This window comes from Oncorhynchus nerka, linkage group LG15 (genome assembly GCF_034236695.1).
Source record: "Oncorhynchus nerka isolate Pitt River linkage group LG15, Oner_Uvic_2.0, whole genome shotgun sequence".
Taxonomy (NCBI): Eukaryota; Metazoa; Chordata; class Actinopteri; order Salmoniformes; family Salmonidae; genus Oncorhynchus; species Oncorhynchus nerka.
Genome location: NC_088410.1, coordinates 30,494,296 through 30,516,454, shown reverse-complemented (window position 1 = coordinate 30,516,454; position 22,159 = coordinate 30,494,296). Strand labels below are relative to the sequence as shown.

The window sequence follows — 22,159 nt, the reverse complement described above, 5'->3', positions numbered from 1 at the left end:
TAGCCTCCAGTGCTGAGGGTGGAAGCAACGTCCTCTAGGAGCTCTCTCCTCCAACATCGATCAAGCGTGAAGAAGTGAAAGAACTACAGTTGCGGGCTCATGAACGCGCATTTGACACCAAATCCTCTAGATTACTGGACCCCGTGCTTCGCCAAGGGAAAGAAGATTGTCTTATCATACCAACGGTGTTTTTATTCGATATACAAACATTCAAGTGACTTTGGGGGATCGAATATAACATTTATTGGAATAGAATTCTTTTGAAGGGTCGATTCTGTACCTTCTCTGTTTGCTCTTTGGTTGAGGAAAGAGCCCTGCCGTTTGCGTTGTCAGGCCAGTGTTGGTTGTTCTGAGTTAAGGAACAGCAGCAACTTCCCGTGCTTACTTTGCACTGTGAAAGTCTATTCTCTGGACGGAAATACAATGCCAGGAGACATCAAAGTGAATATTGTTGGTGTAAGAATCAACAATAGCCCATGATGTCGTTGGAACTTCATTTTGTTATGGGATAACTGTGATATCGTTGCCATAATAACGGTTTGACCATCAATTATTTCAGTCTAACAGTATTTGAAATCATTCTGAATTGTTATAATACTATAACCTATTGAATATGCCACCTCAGAGTCTGCTTGACTCAGAAGAACACCATGGGACCTAAGTAAACACAACAGTTCAAGGCCTATGCAGTAGAACGCACTGATGATCTTCGAATTGCTGGATATTCATTCCTTTGTCAACTGTCTATCTGAAGAAGGCTGGCTTGAAAATGGCATCCTTTTTCAATTTCCGTAAAATCTTTAAATTAGGTGCTGAGAAGAAGAAGAAACAGTATGAGCATGTCCACAGAGACGAGAACCCAGAGGAGATATGGGAGATCATTGGAGAACTGGGGGATGGAGCCTTTGGGAAAGTCTATAAGGTAGGATAGGTCCTTTTGAGTCATCGTAGACCTCTTCTGATTTGTTGTAGCAATGATGATGACATTGTAAACACGTTACACTTACAGTTTAACACCATCTTTCAAGAGTCATGTCATGTGTGTGTTCGTCTCCGACCACTCTGCTGTAACCAATTGGAGTAATAAATCTTACATCGTGTTCCTTGGAATTCTTCCCTTCGGCTACGACTGGAAATGTTACTTCTTACTCGTATGATTAGGACTAAGCCCAACATTGGATTAATGACTGCCATTCTTTTCATTTTGGTCAACAATGGCAACTACACTGTCTCCAGTCCCCACACACACATACACGCATGCACACACACACAGCTATTTCTTCCCAAGCTCTGAATGTTAAGCCTTTCACAGCAGCCCTAAACCGTGTTAGATGAGTCGCAATACATTGTGGCATTGTTTTCACCGACCTCGATGCATGGGCAGAGCAAAAAGCATTGTTTACATGAGTGACATTGAATGTGATCACCCGTGAGTGGAGGGCCAAGACCAGTAGCAGGGTGCTTTTGTCGACGCTTTAACAATTAGCTTGCTTGTTCTTCTGTAGCCACCAGCCTATTTTTGGGCATGGTGTAACAGTATAATAATAGCCATTCGGATCCCTACCATGATTGTGCTCTGTTTTCAATTTATTTCTGATCTATTATGGTTTCCAAATCTAACTATTACTTGTCGTAGAGAATCCCATATGCCTTAGTCAGTTTAGTAACAGATGCCATGTGAAGTTGACATATAGTAAATAATGGACCATCCTGGCACTACTAGAGCTACAACAGGCCAAATCGAATATGCTGCAATCTCATGATGAGTCACCCTATTTGAACCGGCCTCCAAACTCCCCATCCATTCATAGTGAAAGAGAAGTGTGTGTATTGTGTGTGTGTGTGCTGAATATGGATCCATCCTGTGAATGTGATCATGTGTAATGTGATAATACGGGATAATGTATTCAAATCATTTGAATGGCAGACGTGACCTGAGGAACACAACCCAGGTTAAGAGGAAGTGACATATGCCATATCACTGCTGTCCGCATCCAGCACATCCTGCTATGAGACACGACCAAAACAAACGGCAGACACTTCCACTTCAAATGGAATTGGGACTTGTGGTGCGATGGTCGTCATCGAAGATGTGAAAAATACATTTTGAGAAAAAGTGTCAGTTTGCTGCTTTTAGTTTTTTTGCGAACGTCATGTGAAATCTGATCTCAACTCTTCTCTTGACTCCTATGATGAGAGCAACAACGGGACCCATTCTATTCTATAATTTCCACAAAGCTCCCCCCCCAAAAAAAATAACTCGCTCACTCTAACCTTGGTACGTCTTCAGCAAACGTCAACAGAACTCAAGTCTATTCCATTGTCAGAATCCACCATAATAACCCTCTCTACATGTGTGTCTCTTAGGCCCAGAACAAGCTAACAGGCATTCTGGCTGCAGCTAAAGTGATCGACACCAAGACTGAGGAGGAGCTGGAGGACTATATGGTAGAGATCGATATCCTGGCCTCCTGCGACCATCACAACATAGTGAAGCTGCTGGACGCCTTCTACTACGACAGCAAGCTATGGGTGAGTAGGGAGGGGCGTTCTCAGCGGAGGTTGGGCTTTGTTAGCGGTGTTGCTGTGATAGTGTATTGATGTTAGTAATAGCACAAACTCTTGAAGGTCTATTCACCGGAACATTGGTTGTGAGATGGAATGGTTTATGGAGAATCAGCTAAGATTAGCAGTGTGCTGCAGTGTCGTCCTTCGCTGGGGCCTCTTAACTAGGCTATTATGAGTTGTGAGGACTGACCTGTGTCATGGCTGTCAGTACAATGGAATGTTCATCCTCCTCTCACACCTACGCTACCTCGGTTATTGTCTTCCCAGGTCAAAGTTCAAACGAGCACGTACACTAGCAGCATTTATTGTAGGTTATTGCCATATTTGATATGGAAATTCATTTTTGTATTACATTGCCTTTTTCGTCGTCACAATATCACTGAGTGATGTTGTGTCTTTCTGTCACCTCCCAAAATAACTAGAGTCCATCCATATAACCCTCTCTTTGTGTACACATTGTTCTAGTCCTCTCCTTGGGGGATGGTGGTCACTTCCTGTGAATTTTGATTGGATTTGGAGATCTAGTTTCAGATGCCTTTTCCCGGGGCACCCCTGTGTCCGTAGATAAGGATGACATAATTGCATTGGGAAAGTGGTCATGCATAAATTAGGACATTTGTACGCTCAGGGATTGCAAGGAGTAGTTTGATCATATCTAACTAGCTAGTAATAAGGGACCATCTGTTTTGTTTTGGTCTTCTTGGCATAGGACACCTAAAGTGAACCAAGCCATATAGGAATATAATACAAAAGACTACATATAAAACAAAGGCATTTCCACCTTTCATTCAGGAAAAGTGGATTCAACAAATAATACGTAATATAAAATCTAAATCCACAAGGTCAGTTCTTCTAAGGTGCTACCTGATAGGTTACATACCCAAGCCTCCCAAGAGCCCCAAAGCTGAACGAGACAAAAGCTCCATCGCTTTTTTTCAAGCTGGGAAATAATAAGTGGTACGACACGGTGGCTCCGTCCCTGCCGACATAGAAACATCCACATAGACATATTATCAGTAATCGGACTCATCAAAAGCTGTGATGATTACCTGCAGTATTTGGTGACACTGCAGCTCTGAGTGGTCAGCCCTTTCCTCTCCATTGTCTGCTGAACAATGGCTTCTAGACCAATGGAGGTTGTGTATTGATTATTATCTAGACTTTTTTATTTAGCAAGGCAAGTCAATTTTGAACAAAGGCTTATTTACAATGACGGCCCGGTAACAGTGGGTTAACTGCCTTGTTCGGGTGCAGAACGTCAGATTTTTACCTTGTCTGCTCAGGGGATTCGATCTAACAACCTTTCGGTTGCTGGCCTAATGCTCTAACCACTAGGCTACCTGCCACTTACATGGTAGCTGGTGTGTATCTAGAGAGAGCAAGAGATGAGCACAGGAGCTCTTGCTGTAGATGAAAGACTTGACGTTCTAAAAGGCTGTGTCGAGGTCAAGTCTGGAGAGGGATTTATTTAGTCTTCCTCATTTGATATGGCTCTAATAACAATGTGGTAAAACCACATTATGTTTTTTAAGGGGTTAGATTAGGGACAGTAGCCATTTTATGTTTCCTCAATTTCACTTGTGTTTCCACAATGTGTGACTGAAGCTAACTCTTTTACCATGCACATACCCACTTTGCAAGTTATTGGATAGCCGGGCAGCTAAAGGTCCTGAAGCTTCTGCACATGTGCAGGATTCTCTACTTTGCCCACAGTCTCTGCTCTACTCGTAGAGAACAGGCCACGCTGGCGACCGGTGCTCGTTTAATAAAGCTGAATCAATGTCGAAGGTAAACCTTCGTCCCAGTTTGAGCTCTCTGGAGATGATTTTCATCAAGGATCTCTCCTGTGCTTTGCTCCGTTCATCTTTGCCTCGATCCTGACTAGTCTCCCAGTCCCTGCTGCTGAAAAACATACATCATGCTGCCACCACCATGCTTCACCGAAGGGATGGTTCCAGATTTCTTCCAGACGTGACGCTTGGCATTCAGGCCAAATAGTTCAATCTTGGTTTCATCAGACCAGAGAATCTCCTTTCTCATGGTCTGAGAGTCTTTAGGTGCCTTTTGGCAAACTCCAAGCGGGCTGTCAGGTGCCTTTAACTGAGGAGTGGCTTCTGTCTGGGCCACTCTACCATAAAGGCCTGATTGGTGGAGTGCTGCATAGGTGGCTGTTCTTCTGGAAGGTTCTCCCATCTCCACAGTGGAATTCTAGACCTCTGTCAGAGTGACCATCGAGTTCTTGGTTATCTCCCTGACCAAGGCCCTTCTCCCCCAATTGCTCAATTTGGCCGGGCGGCCAGCTCTAGGGAGTCTTGGTGGTTCCAAATTTCTCCCATTTAAGACTGATAGAGGCCACTGTGTTCTTGGGACCTTCAATGCTGCATAAATGTTATGGTAACCTTCCCCATATCTGTGACTCGACACAATCCTGTTTCGGAGAACTACGGACAATTCCTTCGACCTCATGGCTTGGTTTTTGCTCTGACATACACTGTCAACTGTGGGACCTTATATAGACAGGTGTGCGCCTTTCCAAATCATGTCCAATCTATTTAATTTACCACAGGTGGACTCCAATCAAGTTGTAGAAACATCTCAAGGTTGATCAATGGAAACAGGATGCAACTGAACTCAATTTCGAGTCTCATAGCAAAGGGGTTTGAATAGTTATGTAAATAGTGTTTTTTTTTAATGAATTTGCAAAAAATTCTACAAACCCGTTTTCGCTTTGTCATTATGGGGTATTGTGTGTAGATTGCTGAGAAATATATATTGAATCCATTTTAGGATAAGGCTGTAACGTAACAAAATGTGAAAAAGTCAAGGGGTCTGAATACTTTCCGAAGGCACAGTAAATGCATATCCCCATGAAACTGAATGAGATCAAATGATTGGTATACAGATGCTTCATGGACTTTTCACTGGTAAAACTAAAAGAATTATCATTAACGATTGACAGTGAGAAATTATGAATGGAGGGTGACCACAACATTATTTGCGTAAAGGTAAAGAAACATGCGCAGTAAGTGATTCAGATCTTCAGCTCTGGGGAAAAGGGGCGGAGGGGGCTGTTACCTACGGATGCGCAGACTCAGCCATTCTCATTTCCTATCCTAACCCCAATGTACTTGACCTTAGACTGTTATGCCTAATCACGGGTCTGATCATATGCCTATTTTGTCATACGTTGCATATCTTTGTCTCCCAAACCAACATTTACCTGACCTTTTAACCTTTGTTTCGGATCTTAGCCACACAGCTGCTATCTCAGAGTTGTGTCCTCCTTCTCTCTCTGCATCACATGAATGGCTCCTCGGAGGGCTGTGTGTGTGCTGGGAGAGGAAGTCATGGTGACAGCCCTGTAGTTTCTCTCTACCCGCCTGTCACTGTAAAGACCCACTGTTTGGCCTATTGTACACGATTGTACATGCAGCTGGACTAAAACAACAGCTCGCCTACCAGTGAAACAACACCGCAAGGGCCTGTATGAATGACAAGACTGTTTCAAGGCTTAGGCGGAGCATACTGTCTTATTTTACAAGAGTTTTGTTGGGTAGAATGAAAGGTTTTTGTTGAATTTTATGTTCGATATGGTTGTAATAAGGCTAAGATAAGAATTGGTTCATCTTTTGTAAAAACATCACAGCACAGTCTCAAAATATATGGCAAATAGAAATCAACTGGATGGTGTTCAGAGATAGATGGGAGGGGTTGAGTGGAGCTGGGACTAAAAACAAACAAAAAGAGAACTATTGTAAAATATACTGTGTCCGTGAAATGTATATAGTATGTATAATCTGGAAGTAGAAGCCTAAGAGTTGTTGTCCATTAGTTTACTCCAATTTTGGTAGGGTAGGTAGGGTTGGTAGGGTTAGGGGAACACAGTAAAGGTTGGTAGGGTTAGGGGAACACAGTAAAGGTTGGTAGGGTTAGGGGAACACAGTAAAGGTTGGTAGGGTTAGGGGAACACAGTAAAGGTTGGTAGGGTAGGTAGGGTTGGTAGGGTTAGGGGAACACAGTAAAGGTTGGTAGGGTTAGGGGAACACAGTAAAGGTTGGTAGGGTTAGGGGAACACAGTAAAGGTTGGTAGGGTTAGGGGAACACAGTAAAGGTTGGTAGGGTAGGTTGGGTTGGTAGGGTTAGGGGAACACATTAAAGGTTGGTAGGGTTAGGGGAACACAGTAAAGGTTGGTAGGGTTGGTAGGGTGGGTAGGGTTGGTAGGGTTAGGGGAACACAGTAAAGGTTGGTAGGGTTGGTAGGGTTAGAGGAACACAGTAAAGGTTGGTAGGGTGGGTAGGGTTGGTAGGGTTAGGGGAACACAGTAAAGGTTGGTAGGGTGGGTAGGGTTGGTAGGGTTGGTAGGGTTAGGGGAACACAGTAAAGGATTTTTGTTGTTGTTATATATATATATATATATTTACAAAAAATATATTTACAAAAAATATATGCGGGATTGGAAATGATGCAGACAATTACATTGATGGAAGCCACAATCAAATTAGTTCTTCTTAGAAAGGTCACACGGGTCATTGTTGCAATAATTATGTTTGACTCTAAACCTCAATAGTTGAACAGGTCAACTTCCCTCTAAATACTAGCCAAAAGGAGAATATAGAGTACCTATAATTTCTCATTGACTGTTACATTGAGGAAGTGTGTTTTGTCTTCCTCTTTTTGGCACCTCTCACCAAATATGTCTTCCATTGTTTCACTGTCAGTAGCATTTCTCCCTAACTAACTACATGTTTTACTGTATTGAGCACAGTAGGGCCGTGGATAAATTGAGCTTGTTTTTTTGTTTTTGTTAGCCTAATTCTCTGTTGTGTCCGTAGTGTTAGCAGCATGCTAGGCTAGGTTAGGCTATAGCCCTGATACAGTCCAAAGTCTATTGACATATCAGGACTATGCTAGTCGAACGATACTACCCCCCCCCCCCCCCCCTACACTGAATGGCTAGGTGTCTCTCTCCTCCGAATACCTAGCCTTATCGCTTCTGCAGCTCAAGCTAGCCCCCTCCCACCTGAGGCGTGCATGGAAACTCCTAATCCTATTTGGGGAAAGGGCTATGTTCTGGCTAGCGACGCTAGGCTAGGCTAGGCTGCATGTGTATACTCTGAGAAAGCCTTCAGAGCAAAGTAACAGAATGGCCCCTCTGGCCAATCCTCTTACCTCCGCGGCGCAAGGCAGCCATATTGAGAGCTCCTTGAAAACATTTAAGGCTCAGCAGGTTTCATTCACTGAACCTGGCAGGAGGAGATTCACTGTTCAACTCACTTTCAAGTTGTTTTACACAGCAGGGCCTGTATACACAAAACGTCTCCGTAGGAGTTCTGATCTAAGATCAGGTCCTCTCTAATGTCCATATAATCAAATTCATTCATTGATTTAAATGGGAAAACTGATCCTAGATTAGAACGCCTACTCCGAGACACTCTGAGTATACTGGCCACAAACCGGGGAGTTTTGTCTTTAAAAGAAGGAGACTTTTAAAGTGTTGTTTGTACATGAAGCAGGTGACGGGGGGGGTTAAGTATGGAGGGGAGAAGGTTGCTGGTCCATAGTGTAACTACTTAGGCCTATGTGATGGATAGGTAGAGTTAAGTGTGTTGCGTCTTGATATCATTGAACTTGAGACCCTTTTAAGATCCTTTGCATTGCATTGTAAGGCTACTGGGTCCAGACAGGACTCCATTGACAAAGACCACATGACACAGTGACTTGTTGTCCTGTAGTACGATGGAAAGGGCTCTTACTTTGTGTCGCTGTAAACACTCACTATTGTTTGTTGTGAATGTATGGTGCGTTTACCTGTTACTGTGGTATTTAAGCTGTTATGGTATTTTAACCTCATTAGATGAATGCTGTTAGTTTAATCCACTGTACTGCATCTACTGTAACCATTCTTCTCTTATTTTGCAGATCCTAATAGAGTTCTGTGCGGGTGGAGCGGTGGATGCCGTCATGCTGGGTGAGTCAGTGTTCCTACATCCTACTTCGAAAGAATGTGATAAGCAGAGGAGCGATAAATCACTGGTGACAATGGTAACGCATTGAACATTATTATGTGACTGAAACGTGATGGGTATAACGGTATAGTAACAGTTAACTGATATTGAACTACCAGTGATTAGCACCAACACGATGTAGACCACCCTCATACTGCATTGATAAGGTGTCAGTATTAACATTCTTCATTGATACAGCCATTAGCCAGCTCAGTCCTGTTACTGAGGGTGTGTGTGTGACTGCGTGAGTGAAACCCAGTGTGTGAGGAGGAATGCTAAGTATGTGTTTATGTGGCCCCGGTCCCTCAGAGCTAGAGAGGCCCCTGACGGAGCCCCAGATCCGGGTGGTGTGTAAGCAGACCCTCCAGGCCCTCCTCTACCTCCACGACAACAAGGTGATCCACAGAGACCTGAAGGCTGGGAACATCCTGCTATCCCTGAACGGAGACGTCAAACTGGGTAAGAGACTGGGGAAGAGGGGCTGGGAGTTACCTAACCCTGTGTGTTTCACAAACCTCTCCCTGGGGACCCGCAGCCGTTCCATGTATTAGAACTATTCCATAGCTAGCGCACCTGATTCAACTTGTCAACTATCAAACCCTTGGATAGGTGTTTCAGGTGATGTAGTTCAGGGCTACACCAAAATTGTGAAATGTCCAGGGGTCCCCTAGGAGATGTTTGAAAACCACTGTCCTAACCAACTATCTGAGCTTAACATGTACATTTAGTTCTTTAGTAGAAGACACTTTTCAGTCATAGTAAAAATCACTACCATACACTCTTAGAAAAAAGGATATTCGGCTGTCGCTCCACCATTTTGCTGGTTGCTAAAATTCTAATAGTTCGACCTCTTTTCAGTTTGTAACAAAACAAGCAGTGTGTAGAGAATCATTGTACCATCTAAACCGCTGTGAAATGTATTTTCAATCATCCAAAATATTGTACGGTGCCTTGAAAAAGTATCTGCCCCTGTTTTTGCATATTACTTTCTGCTGAATGTTATCAGATCTTCAACCAAAACCTAATATTGGATAAAGGGAACCTGAGTTTACAAATAACCAATCAAATGTATACTTATTTCTTTAATTAACAAAGTTCTGCAACAAACAATTCCCCTGCGTGAAAAAGGTAATTGCGCCCTTTTAGCTGCAATGACTGCAACCATATTTTCAGCGTTTGAAGCTGGTGTAAAAGACACAAACACATAAGAATGGGAATCATAGAAATAGCACACATAGAACAGATCTACCGCTTCTAAGACTTGCTTTCAATGAGAACGACAGATTTATAACTCACATTTCTATGTGAATATTGCAGCTTTTAGTAGGGCCAGGGGGAGTTTCTGGATACACCATAGAAGTGCATTCTTGGATGTTAGACAGTGCATCTGTTGGTGCGTTTAGTCAAAAATAAACGCATGATATCACCACTATGAAACACCAAATATGTTTAGCGCAGATGTGGAAGAAAAAAAAGAGGAATAGGGTGGTATTTGTTTGTGAGGTTTATCATAACATTTACAACACAATATACAGACAGAAATATTCCATCACGTAGTATTGTAGCCGTCATCGACGAGTCAGTTATGTCACTCAGTTATGGCAATGCTAACTGCCTACAAATTCGATTGCGTGTTAGGAAAGCCTGCATGTCATCATTGTTCTGTCATATTGGTACACAGTGAGGGGTTTGCTCCACATGGTAAGCTCCCGACTCATCATGCAGTAGGTTGTGTATTAGGATGAGTCATAACTTTGTGTGCGTAACAAGCTTGATGTGATAATGCAGTACAAAGTAGGGTTTGTATCAGTGCAGTGACAACAAAGGTGGCTGTGAAAGTGCCTGTTTGCATGTCAGTGACAGGCAGTGACAGACTTTGTGTGAAAGATTAATCACAAACACACACAAAAACACGTACATACACTCACACACACACACACTCTGTTATAAACAACACATGATGTCATCGTCCAGATGCACACGTTACATAAAAATATGTTTTGTCGCATGTTTTTCGTGTCCCTAACATGATTACTGTTATGCTTTTGAATAAGCCTGGATTTGGCTGAAGGCCTATATGTATTTCAGAAACAATTGTTTAACTTGTATAGATTAGCTTAGGCCAGGGTTCTTCCAACATTTTCTTGCCCAGGGACCACCTCGTTAGCAGAAAACAAAATGTCACATGTCTTATCATCAGGTGAATGATACTGGCAAGGATAAGTATTTAACATTTTTTAATTAATAGATTTGGTAGATAGTTTTTCATTATTTTGACCTCCCACATCATAACCCAAGATACTTGCATGTATTTGCATATTTCTGTTAGGGAATGCCTAGTCTGTGAACTGAGGGTGTGCAATAATTCAATTCGCCCTTGCCCTCCTAAACAATGCATTTTTTTCTAATTTTCTCTCAAGTGTCAAGTCTACAAAACTTAGTGCACTCTGTTCATAACAGACATTGTAGTTTTTGGAAGAGAACTGTATTGTTTAATCAAGGAGTACATTTGTCGAATGTCGGCAAGTTTCATCGAGCTTCAGCTCCTCCCACTTCCCGCCACTGGGCTTCCTCTCATCATTATATTTGGTAGTTTTAAGCGGATGCTTCAGATGTATACATCCGGTGAGACATCTGACTCCTTCTAGCTGTGTTATAATTGGAAGAGGAACTCTCACATAATTGTTTGGTTTATTATTTTTTAAATGAACTAGGCAAGTCAGTTCAGAACAAATTCTTATTTACAATGACGGCCAAACCCGGGTGAAGCTGGGCCGATTGTACGCCGCCCTATGGATTGGGATGTCTCTTGACGCCTCTTGCACTGAGATGCAGTGCCTTAGACCGCTGCGCCACTCAGGAGCCCACATTTTTATTAATTTCATTATATTAAAAAATCAATCACACCTGAAAAAGACAACATGCACATGAGTGAAATCATAGGGGATAACACACAATAAAGTCTGGGACTCATTTCCATTGTGGTCCTGAACGTAGCCTATTAGCTAGAATGGTAACAGCAAACACATTTTCGCCAAGAGCATCTTTTTATCTGCTTAAACAAAGGTTAGCCATGTGTAGGCAAAAATGTATGTCCAAGTCAAGAAAGCTTACCAGCAGCCAGCGACACTTGCCACACTGGTAGCCTATTCGCGGATGCATTTTCAAAGCCTATGTCAGATACAGTGAGTGTAATTTACTCGATGTTAGGAGTTGAGAAATAAAGTTGACATCGTTAGAAATAAGATAATATCCTGTTTTCTACTGTAGGTACTCTGCTGTTTAAAAGTTCGGGGTCACTTAGAAATGCCCTTGTTCTTGTAAGAATACTCAACTAGTCTAAAGAAGGCCAGTTGTATCGCTTCTTTAATCAGGACAACAGTTTTCAGCAGTGTTAACATAATTGCAAAAGGGTTTTATAATGATCAATTAGCCTTTTAAAATGATGAACTTGGATTAGCTAACACAAAATGCCATTGGAACACAGGAGTGATGGTTGCTGATAATGGGCCTCTGTACGCCTATGTAGATATTCCATCAAAAATCAGCCGTTTCCAACTACAATAGTTATTTACAACATGAAAAATGTCCACACTGTATTTCTGATCAATTTTATGTTATTTTAATGCTTTTCTTTCAAAAACAAGGACATTTTCTAAGTGACCTCACACTACCGTTAAAAGGTTTATGTCATTTAAAAAATATTCTGTTGATGCTAGCGATATTAATAAACATTTAGGTTATTAAAAAAATGAAAATCACTTTAATATATATTGTATATATTTTTGCGGACCCCCTGCAGTACCTCTAGGGGCCGCGGACCCCAGGGTGAATACCCCTGGCTTAGGTTAATTCTTATGAACAACAACAACATGTTGTACCCTAGTTGCTAATAGCAGCACTGTTTCCCATCGGTGTTTCAGCTGACTTTGGTGTGTCGGCCAAAAATACCAAAACACTACAGAGGAGAGACTCTTTCATCGGGACACCATACTGGTGAGTCAAACATGAAAACCTGTCATGCTGTTGTAATTCATCAAATTACTATTTCTCCCCATTCTTCTGAATTGACCAGTCAAATTGATATACTTTTTAATGTATTTCCCCCCCAAAAATATTTACTTACATTTGAATTTATTGAAACCTTAATGTATAGCCTACAAAATCCCAATATTACTGTACAGAAAATGCTACAATTCCACATTTCCACACAATTTGTTTCATAGTCATTTGCGTTTCACCTAATATATTTTGTCCTTTTGTCATTGGTCATTCATATTTCACTGAAACATTTCCTTTCCTCTGATTGGTTCTTTTTTATCCGTTCTTCTCAGGATGGCCCCGGAGGTGGTGATGTGTGAGACGTTTAAGGACCGTCCGTACGACTACAAGGCTGACATCTGGTCCCTGGGGGTGACTCTGATCGAGATGGCCCAGATTGAGCCTCCCAACCACGAGATGAACCCTATGAGAGTCCTGCTGAAAATAGCCAAGGCCGATCCTCCTACCCTGATGCAGCCGTCGCGCTGGTAAGTCTGGCGTGTCAGTCAGTGATGTGGCAGCCTGGCAGACAAGTTATTTCTGTCTAGGTTTGGCTTTAGGAACCCTCAATTAAATAGGAAGGAAGAAATGCCCCTTTAATACGCTGTCACTCTGCACAATGTTCGTCTTCTTGCACTTTCTTGCCTAGAGAGATTGTATCACTAATTCACTCCTCTCTGCACTTGCTATATCTGTTGAGATGGTTCTACCTACTCTAATTTACCTCAATGCCTTTGGGAGGTATAAATGACACTGTTTAATTGTAGCCTATTTTCAATGTTGTAGTTATTACAAGTGATCTCCATTCACTCTCTTCAGGTCTCCAGAGTTCAGTGATTTCCTAAGAAAGTGTCTCGATAAGAATGTGGACAACAGATGGAATGTGGCACAACTTCTACAGGTAATGGTGACACACCTGTTCCCCCCTTTTGCCCTCACTTTCCCCTTTGTTCCCTCACCCTACCTCCTCTTCTCCTCAACCCCCTCCTCTTCTCCTCAACCCCCTCCTCTTCACCTCACCCCACCTCCTCTTCTCCTCAACCCCCTCCTCTCCTCCTCTCCTCACCCCACCTCCTCCTGTTTTTTCCCTCACCCCCCCGCCCCCTAGCACAGCACTCCGCCCCACGGCCACCTGTCAAATTAAATACATGGCCATATTGGCCCTGATCATGATCATGAGCTGTGCATCTAAGGTACATCTGTGTTACCCCCTCTGCGGCCTCCGTCAGCACAACAGGCTTTTCTTTCCGAAAGGGTTTAAAGAGCGACCGCCAAGCATTATGACTGCAGTTACTTTACAGTTTGGGAAGACTGTGTGCTTTGTGTATTAATCAGATTGTTTTGAGTTGTTATGAAGATTGTACTTCACATTTTTGACTAAATGTACACTGAGTGGACAAAACATTAGGAACACCTTCCTAATGTTGAGTTGCACCCCATTTTGCCCTCAGAACAGGCTCACCTCATCAATATATGGACTACAAGGTTTAGAAAGTGTTCCAGAGGGATGCTGGGCCATGTTGACTCCAATGCTTCCCACAGTTGTCCAGTTGTCTGGATGTCCTTTGAGTGGTGGACCATTCGTGATACATGCAGGAAACTGTTGAGTGTGAAAAACCCAGCAGCGTTGGAGTTCTTGACACACTCAAACTGGTGCGCCTGGCCGCTTACTATCATACCCCATTCAAAGGCACTTAAATATGTTGTCTTGCCCATTCACCCTCTGAATGGCAGACATACACAATCCATGTCTGAATTGTCTCATGGCTTCAAAATCCTTCTTTAACCTGTCTCCTCCCCTTCATCGACACTGATTGAAGTGGATTTAAAACTTCTTATGCCTGCAGTGGCAGTATTGAGTAGCTTGGATGAAAAGGTGCCCAGAATAAACTGCCTGTTCCTCAGTCCCAGTTGCTAATATATGCATTGTATTATTAGTATTGGATGGAAAACACTCTGAAGTTTCTACAACTGTTTGAATGATGTCTGTGAGTATAACAGAACTCATATGGCAGGCAAAAACCTGAGAAGAAATCCAAACAGGAAGTGGGAAATCTGAGGTTAGTCGATTTTCAACTCAGCCCCTATTGAATACACAGTGGGATATTGGTTATGTTGCACTTCCAAAGGCTTCCACGAGATGTCAACCGTCTTTAGAAACTTGTTTGAGGATTCTACTATGAAGGGGGACTGAATGAGAGATCATTGAGTCAGAGGTCTGCCAGCAGTCACGTGCTGGTCACGCGCATTTCACATGAGAGGTAGCTCGCGCTCCTTTGCTTTTCTGAAGACAAAGGAATTCTCCGGTTGGAATATTATTGAAGTTTTATGTTAAAAACATCCTAAAGATTGATTCCATACATCGTTTGACATGGTTCTACGGACAGTAACAGAACTTTTTGACATTTCGTCTGCAACTAGTGAATGCGCTTCGTGACTTTGGATTTGTTTACCAAACGCGCTAACAAAAGTAGCTATTTGGACATAAATTATGGACATTATCAAACAAATCAAACATTTTTGGTGGAACTGGGATTCCTGGGAGTGCATTCTGATGAAGATCATCAAAGGTAAATTAATATTTATAATGTTAATTCTGATTTCTGTTGACTCCAACTTGGCGGATATATCTATTTGTTTTCTGAGCGCCGTTCTCAGATTATTGCATGGTTTGCTTTTTCCGTAAAGCTTTTTTGAAATCTGACACAGCAGTTGCATTAACTTCTTGCGTCGAGCCATCCCGGATCCGGGATCGTGAATACAGCCTCAAGCTCATTACCATAACGCAACGTTAACTATTCATGAAAATCGCAAATGAAATGAAATTAATCTATTTGCTCTCAAGCTTAGCCTTTTGTTAACACCACTGTCATCTCAGATTTTCAAAATATGCTTTTGAACCATAGCTAAACAAGCATTTGTGTAACAGTATTGATAGCCTAGCATAGTATTATGCCTCTCTTTCACCATGCAACATTTTCCACAAAAACCAAAAAAGCATTCAAATAAAATCATTTACCTTTGAAGAACTTCGGATGTTTTCAATGAGGAGACTCAGATAGCAAATGTTCAGTTTTTCCTGAAAGATTATTTGTTTAGGACAAATCGCTCCGTTTTCTGCGTCACGTTTAGCTACGGAAAAAAACCTGTATCCAGGATTGTGTAAATCTATCCGCAAGCTCATTAGCATAACACAACGTTAACTATTCATGAAAATCGCAAATGAAATGAAATTAATCTATTTGCTCTCAAGCTTAGCCTTTTGTTAACAACACTGTCATCTCAGATTTTCAAAATATGCTTTTGAACCATAGCTAAACAAGCATTTGTGTAACAGTATTGATAGCCTAGCATCGTATTATGCCTCTCTTTCACCATGCAACATTTTCCACAAAAACCAGAAAATAATTCAAATAAAATCATTTACCTTTGAAGAACTTCAGATGTTTTCAATGAGGAGACTCTGTTAGATAGCAAATGTTCCGTTTTTACAAAAAATATTATTTGTGTCGACTAATCGCTCCGTTTTTTTCATCACATTTGGGGAGGGGAAAAATATATATATATATATATATTAAGTCATTAAAACGCAAACTTTTTTCCAAATTAACTCCATAATATCAACAGAAACATGGCAAACCGATGTTTAGAATCAATCCTCAAGGTGTTTTTCACATATCTATCGACGATAAAATCCATCGTGGCAGTTTACTTTCTCTTCTGAAGAAATGGAACGCGCATGGACCTACAGATTACGCACACAGGACACCGGGCGGGACACCAGGTAAATGTAGTCTCTTATGGTCAATCTTCCAATGATATGCCTACAAACACGTCACAATGCTGCAGACACCTCGGGGAATAGACAGAAAGCGCAGGCTCATTCCTGGCGCATTCACAGCCATATAAGGAGACATTGGAACACAGCGCCTTCAGAATCTGGGGCATTTCCTGTATGAAACTTCATCTTGGTTTCGCCTGTTGCATTAGTTCTGGGGCACTCACAGATAATATCTTTGCAGTTTTGGAGACGTCAGAGTTTTGTCTTTCCAAGGCTGTCAATTCCATGCATAGTCGAGCATCTTTTCGTGACAAAATATTGCGCTTAAAACGGGCACGTCTTTTTATCCAATAATGACATAGCGACCCAATTGGTTGAACAGGTTAAGGAGAAGTCTGTCTGTATTTCCATGTATAACACTTGTATTTTCATCAATATTTATAATGAGTATTTCTGTAAATTGCTGTGGCTCTCTGCAATGTCACCGGATGTTTTTGGAACTACTGAACATAACGCGACATTGTATACTCAGATTTTTGTATATAAATATGCACTTTATCGAACAAAACATACATGTATTGTGTAACATGAGGTCTTATGAGTGGCATCTGATGAAGATCATCAAAGGTTAGTGATTCATTTTATCTCTATTTGTGCTTTTTGTGACCCCTCTCTTTGGCTGGAAAAATGTCAGAATTTTGACCTAACATAATCGTTTGTGGTGCTTTTTCTGTAAAGCCTATTTAAAATCGGACAATTTGGTGGGATTAACAACAAGATTACCTTTTAAAATGTTATAAGATACATGTATGCTTGAGGAATTTTTTAATTATGAAATTTCTGTTGTTTGAATTTGGCGCCCTGCACTTTCACTGGCTGTTGTCATATCGATCCCATTAACGGGATTGCAGCAATAAAGGATCATAGCTTTCACCTGGATTCACCTGGTTAGTCTGTCATGTTTTGTACACTGTATTTTTCTTTAAATTGTGTATCTTGATTTGTGTGATGTGTCTCAATTGCACCTCTTTGACTGCAATATTGAAATCGCACAAATATGTATGTTGTCTTTTCAGATGCAGTGTAAGTAGTACACTTCACGAGGACATAGTCTTTATATCTAAAAGGGTCCTCAATATTATGCATCTTTTTATTTATCGTTGCAGCATCCATTTTTGAGTACTGTGACCGACAGCAGACCGTTGAGGGAGCTGATCGCTGAAGCAAAGGCTGAGGTTTACGAGGAGATTGAGGATCACAAGGAGGAAGAGGAGGAGGAGGATGGAGAGACACAGCGGGTATGTTACAGCTCAGTTCAAAAAATAACCACATGAAAGAGTGTGAAACATTATAGATGGACAGTGTGTATTCTTCTGTGGTCTTCATCGTTCATTATAAAGAACGGGCTGCAGTCTGCACTGACTTGACAAAAATAAGGAAAATGATTGACTATTGGTTAGAAGGATTTATTTAGAATCATTCCCACTATTATTTGAAAGCTAATCCAGACATTATCTGTTGATTTATTTTAACCTACATTTTGATTTTCATCACGTTTTCTTCAGGGTCACAAACGTGCGCCGTCCGATGCCAGTGTTGCCAGCTCGGAGGACGAGAAACTCCCTCAGTCTCCCTCAGCCTCCATCTTGGAGTCTTTACCGGAGAAGGCTGAACCGGTTATCCCGACACCACAGATTGTTGAAAAGGTCCCTGAACCAAGCGTTGTCAAACCAGAGGAGAACCTGGTTGTGGACACTGGCTTCGTCGAGGAGCCTGCTGTCACTGCAGAAGTGGAGAAAATGGATGAGACCCTTAGTGCTCCAATAAATGGAGAGACAACAGAAGCCAGTGAGAAACCAGTAGAGGTGACGGAAGAGGAGGAGAAGGTTCAAGAAATAACAGAGGTTTCCCCAACAGAACCCAGTGAGATAACTTCTTCAGAACCAGCAGAGCCCCAACCAGAAGGAACCGCTTCCAATGCTGCGGTCACCATAGCCGACAAGGAGATGGAACAACTGGCCATATCCAATCAAGATGAAAAGGAAGTGGACCCGGCTGAGGTCCAGGCGAATGAGATCACCGCAGAAGGGTCAGAGGCCAAGGAAGAGCCAACAGGAGACAAGATGGAAGTTGAGGAGGAACCAGCCAACGAGGAGCTTAGCAGGGAAGCAAAGGTTACCGTGACAACCCCAGAGGAGACTAAGGTGGACGACAAACTCACACCTGCATCTCCAGCGGTCTGGAAAGAGGAGGAAGGAGAGAAAGAGAGAGTGGAGTATAAGCCAACTGCGGAGACAGGGACTCCAGTGAAGTCTAACGATGAGAAGGAGAGGGATTCGGACTCTAGGAGTAGTTCTGCTGCAGATAACGGCAGCATAGACATGAACTTGTCCATCTCCAGCTTCCTGACCAAAACCAAGGAGCCAGGACCCCTCTCCATACAGGTACGGCATCACAATAGACTCTCTTTAGAGAATGTCTTTGATCAAATCCATTGGTAATAGCTAAGTAGTCCAGTAATAACCCTTATGAATACACCATTACAAATGCTTCATACATTATTATCGGTGTTATAAATGCTTATGAATTGTAATGTTTACAATGACCGCTTTATCCCATGAAGTAGTCCAACTACAGTATATTGATGGTATATTTATTGCCACCATTTTGTTTTTCAGGACACCAAGCGCCAGAAGAAGACACTGAAGAAGACCCGTAGGTTCGTGGTGGATGGAGTCGAGGTTAGCGTGACGACGTCGAAGATCATCACCGACAATGACACCAAGAACGAGGAGATGAGGTTCCTCAGGTAAAGATTCATTTACATGAATTAGCATTTTGAGCATTATGCATTGAAATATATGCCAATACTATGCAAAGATATAATCCATCTCTCCTGCAGTATAAGCTTAGGCTCTAACTGAACTGAATGAACTAGTGAATTTAGCTGTTTTAGTATATTGACTATGCAAAACATTAGGGACCCCTTCCTAATATTGCTTTGCACCCCGTTTTGACCTCAGCCCATTTGCATATCAAAGTGCTACGAGATGTCTTGTTATATAACGTTTTCATCGGTCTCTCGAGAGACCCTTCCTCCTCCATTGCTTTGGGTTGTTTAATCTCCTTTTGGAGAAAAAGATGTTCCTCTCATGTTTGTTTTTTCCCTTCCTCCCCCTCCTCTCCCAGGCGTCAGGAGCTGAGGGAGCTGCGTCTCCTGCAGAAAGAGGAACAGAGGGCCCAGCAGCAGCTCAGCAATAAACTGCAGCAGCAGAAAGAGCAGATAAGCCGCCGTTTCGAACAGGAGACGACCGTGAGTCACTATCCTTTTTTTTGGTCAAAACCTCAATGGGAGGTGCTTTGAGACCTATCGACAGGTACCGTGTAGTACTGCAATTGCCTATTCGTGACCCTGGCCCCAGTCATACTGTGTCCAACCTAGCACAGTGACAGAAGATTGCCTACTGGTGTGGTCACAACCAATCCTGAAGGAGCATGCTAAACCACACATGGCTGTGAAAACAGTAAGCTGAATTAGCCCAGTAAGACCAGTTAGTCCCTGCCCAGTATTACAGAGGTATGTCCCGTCCACACCACACCACAGCTTCCATGTGCCTTTTGCTCCTGTTACGTCATTACTTATTTCTGGACGAGGTAAATCCTTCTGTATGTCAGTCAAACTGCCACTCACAGTTTAGACGGAGACTGAATCCACTAGCCAGCTAGTAAATCCAAGGCAAACGGGATGCCATTGAAATGACATTGCTTTCTGTAATATGCCAATCATTCATTGATGACCAGTGTTTGAAAACGAGTTATATTTCTAGCGAAAGTGACGAGCTGACACCGAATCAAAATGACGTCCTCATTCTGCAGAGTAAGAAGCGCCACTACGACCAGGAAGTGGAGAACCTGGAGAGACAGCAGAAGCAGACCATCGAGAGGCTGGAGCAGGAGCACACCAACCGGCTGAGGGACGAGGCCAAGCGCATCAAGGCCGAGCAGGACAAGGAGCTGTCCAAGTTCCAGAACATGCTCAAGAACCGCAAGAAAGAGGTAAGGAAGTAGAGGGCAGTGTGTAATACAACACAGCACGTAGAAATTGTCCGCAAAATGACTGTCTGCAAAACAATGTTCATTACAGGCTAGAACACTTTACAATGTAATAAGATAGCCTACAAAACAGGAAGCTAAAAAGTTAACTTTCCTTGCTAGCTTACAGCTGAAGTTAACATCAATTCACTACTCTAGTACTTTGTTTGTTATTATAATACAAACCATAATGCAAAATATGCTGATTTCAACATACAGTCATTGCCAAAAACGTTATTCATTCACTTGGTCTCCCTCGCCTCAGGTCTCTCCTGTCTCTGTCACTGGGTTTGAATGACATCATTAAGTGTTAAAGACACAGCGCACACTTTTATAAGAGAAGGTGTTGCTTCTTCTATGCAAATGTTGTTGATCAGTGCAATAAAACAAGGCCACAAATGGAAGGGCAATGGATTGTTTTTCATCTGTTACCAGCCAAAAGAAGCATGCGCACACTCCCAGGGCCTGATTTAATACAGGTGCTTACAGGGCCTGAATCCTCGGAGCCCAAGAACATAAGGGGCCCAAAAGGCAGAGGCATTTAAACAAATATATATATACAATGTTAAATATATATAAAATATATATGAATATGCATTCATCTGTATTATGAATAGACCAAAGCTACATCTTGATTTACCCAGTTTATCAATAGAGATTTACCATTCAAATAAATGACTCCCATTATGTTATGTATTTAGATGAGTAAAAACTAAGTCAAATTGTATAATTGATTCATTAACGCATGCATGGCTCAAGTGCTGTTCTGTACATTTGGCCAACGCGCCTTTTTTTAGCCGTGGTATCGTTATCAAAGTCACATTTTTGGTATCATGACAACACTAGTGTGTGTGGTATGTGAATGTTGTAACTGATGCTGTAAAGGTCTGTGTGTGTGTGTGTGAGTGTGTGTGTGGTATGTGAATGTTGTAACTGATGCTGTAAAGGTCTGGCTGTGTGTGTGTGTGTGTGTGTGTGGTATGTGAATGTTGTAACTGATGCTGTAAAGGTCTGGCTGTGTGTGTGTGTGTGTGGTATGTGAATGTTGTAACTGATGCTGTAAAGGTCTGGCTGTGTGTGTGTGTGTGTGGTATGTGAATGTTGTAACTGATGCTGTAAAGGTCTGGCTGTGTGTGTGTGTGTGTGGTATATGAATGTTGTAACTGATGCTGTAAAGGTCTGGCTGGCTGTGTGTGTGTGTGTGTGTGTGTGTGTGTGTGTGTGTGTGTGAATGTTGTAACTGATGCTGTAAAGGTCTGTGTGTGTGTGGTATGTGAATGTTATAACTGATGCTGTAAAGGTCTGGCTGTGTGTGTGTGTGCGTGGTATGTGAATGTTGTAACTGATGCTGTAAAGGTCTGGCTGTGTGTGTGCTTGCGGTGTACAGTACATTTGTGGAAAAGAAACATGTTGATCCGTCTTAGATTAGACTAAGCAGCGATTGGACTCTCATTGGCTGTCTGGGATTTGCAGGATTGTTGTCACTACAATGTCTTGCTGTTACATTTGACATTTTAGTCATTTAGCAGACTCTCTTATCGAGAGCAATTTACAGTCAGTCACCTTAAGATAGCTTGGTGAGAATATCACCGTTGTCACCACATATCACCGTTGTCGCAAGTACATTTTTCCTCAGTAAAGGTGCTATCAGCAAATTCAGTGCTGTTGGGA

General features: G+C 42.2%; 1 protein-coding gene across 1 annotated transcript in view; it reads left to right on the top strand.

Moving 5' to 3' along the window:
• Window positions 1-110: 110 nt before the first annotated feature.
• Window positions 111-22,159, top strand: part of LOC115142426 (serine/threonine-protein kinase 10-like) — a 38,960-nt gene continuing 16,911 nt past the window's right edge. Inside the window, exons 1-12 of the mRNA XM_065001496.1 lie at window positions 111-922; window positions 2,368-2,532; window positions 8,489-8,537; window positions 8,884-9,033; window positions 12,498-12,570; window positions 12,909-13,103; window positions 13,435-13,516; window positions 17,563-17,694; window positions 17,962-18,840; window positions 19,075-19,205; window positions 19,586-19,709; window positions 20,273-20,452. Of these exons, the coding sequence (XP_064857568.1) occupies window positions 770-922; window positions 2,368-2,532; window positions 8,489-8,537; window positions 8,884-9,033; window positions 12,498-12,570; window positions 12,909-13,103; window positions 13,435-13,516; window positions 17,563-17,694; window positions 17,962-18,840; window positions 19,075-19,205; window positions 19,586-19,709; window positions 20,273-20,452 (2,313 nt within the window). The 5' untranslated portion in view covers window positions 111-769. The remainder of the gene's footprint in view (window positions 923-2,367; window positions 2,533-8,488; window positions 8,538-8,883; window positions 9,034-12,497; window positions 12,571-12,908; window positions 13,104-13,434; window positions 13,517-17,562; window positions 17,695-17,961; window positions 18,841-19,074; window positions 19,206-19,585; window positions 19,710-20,272; window positions 20,453-22,159) is intronic.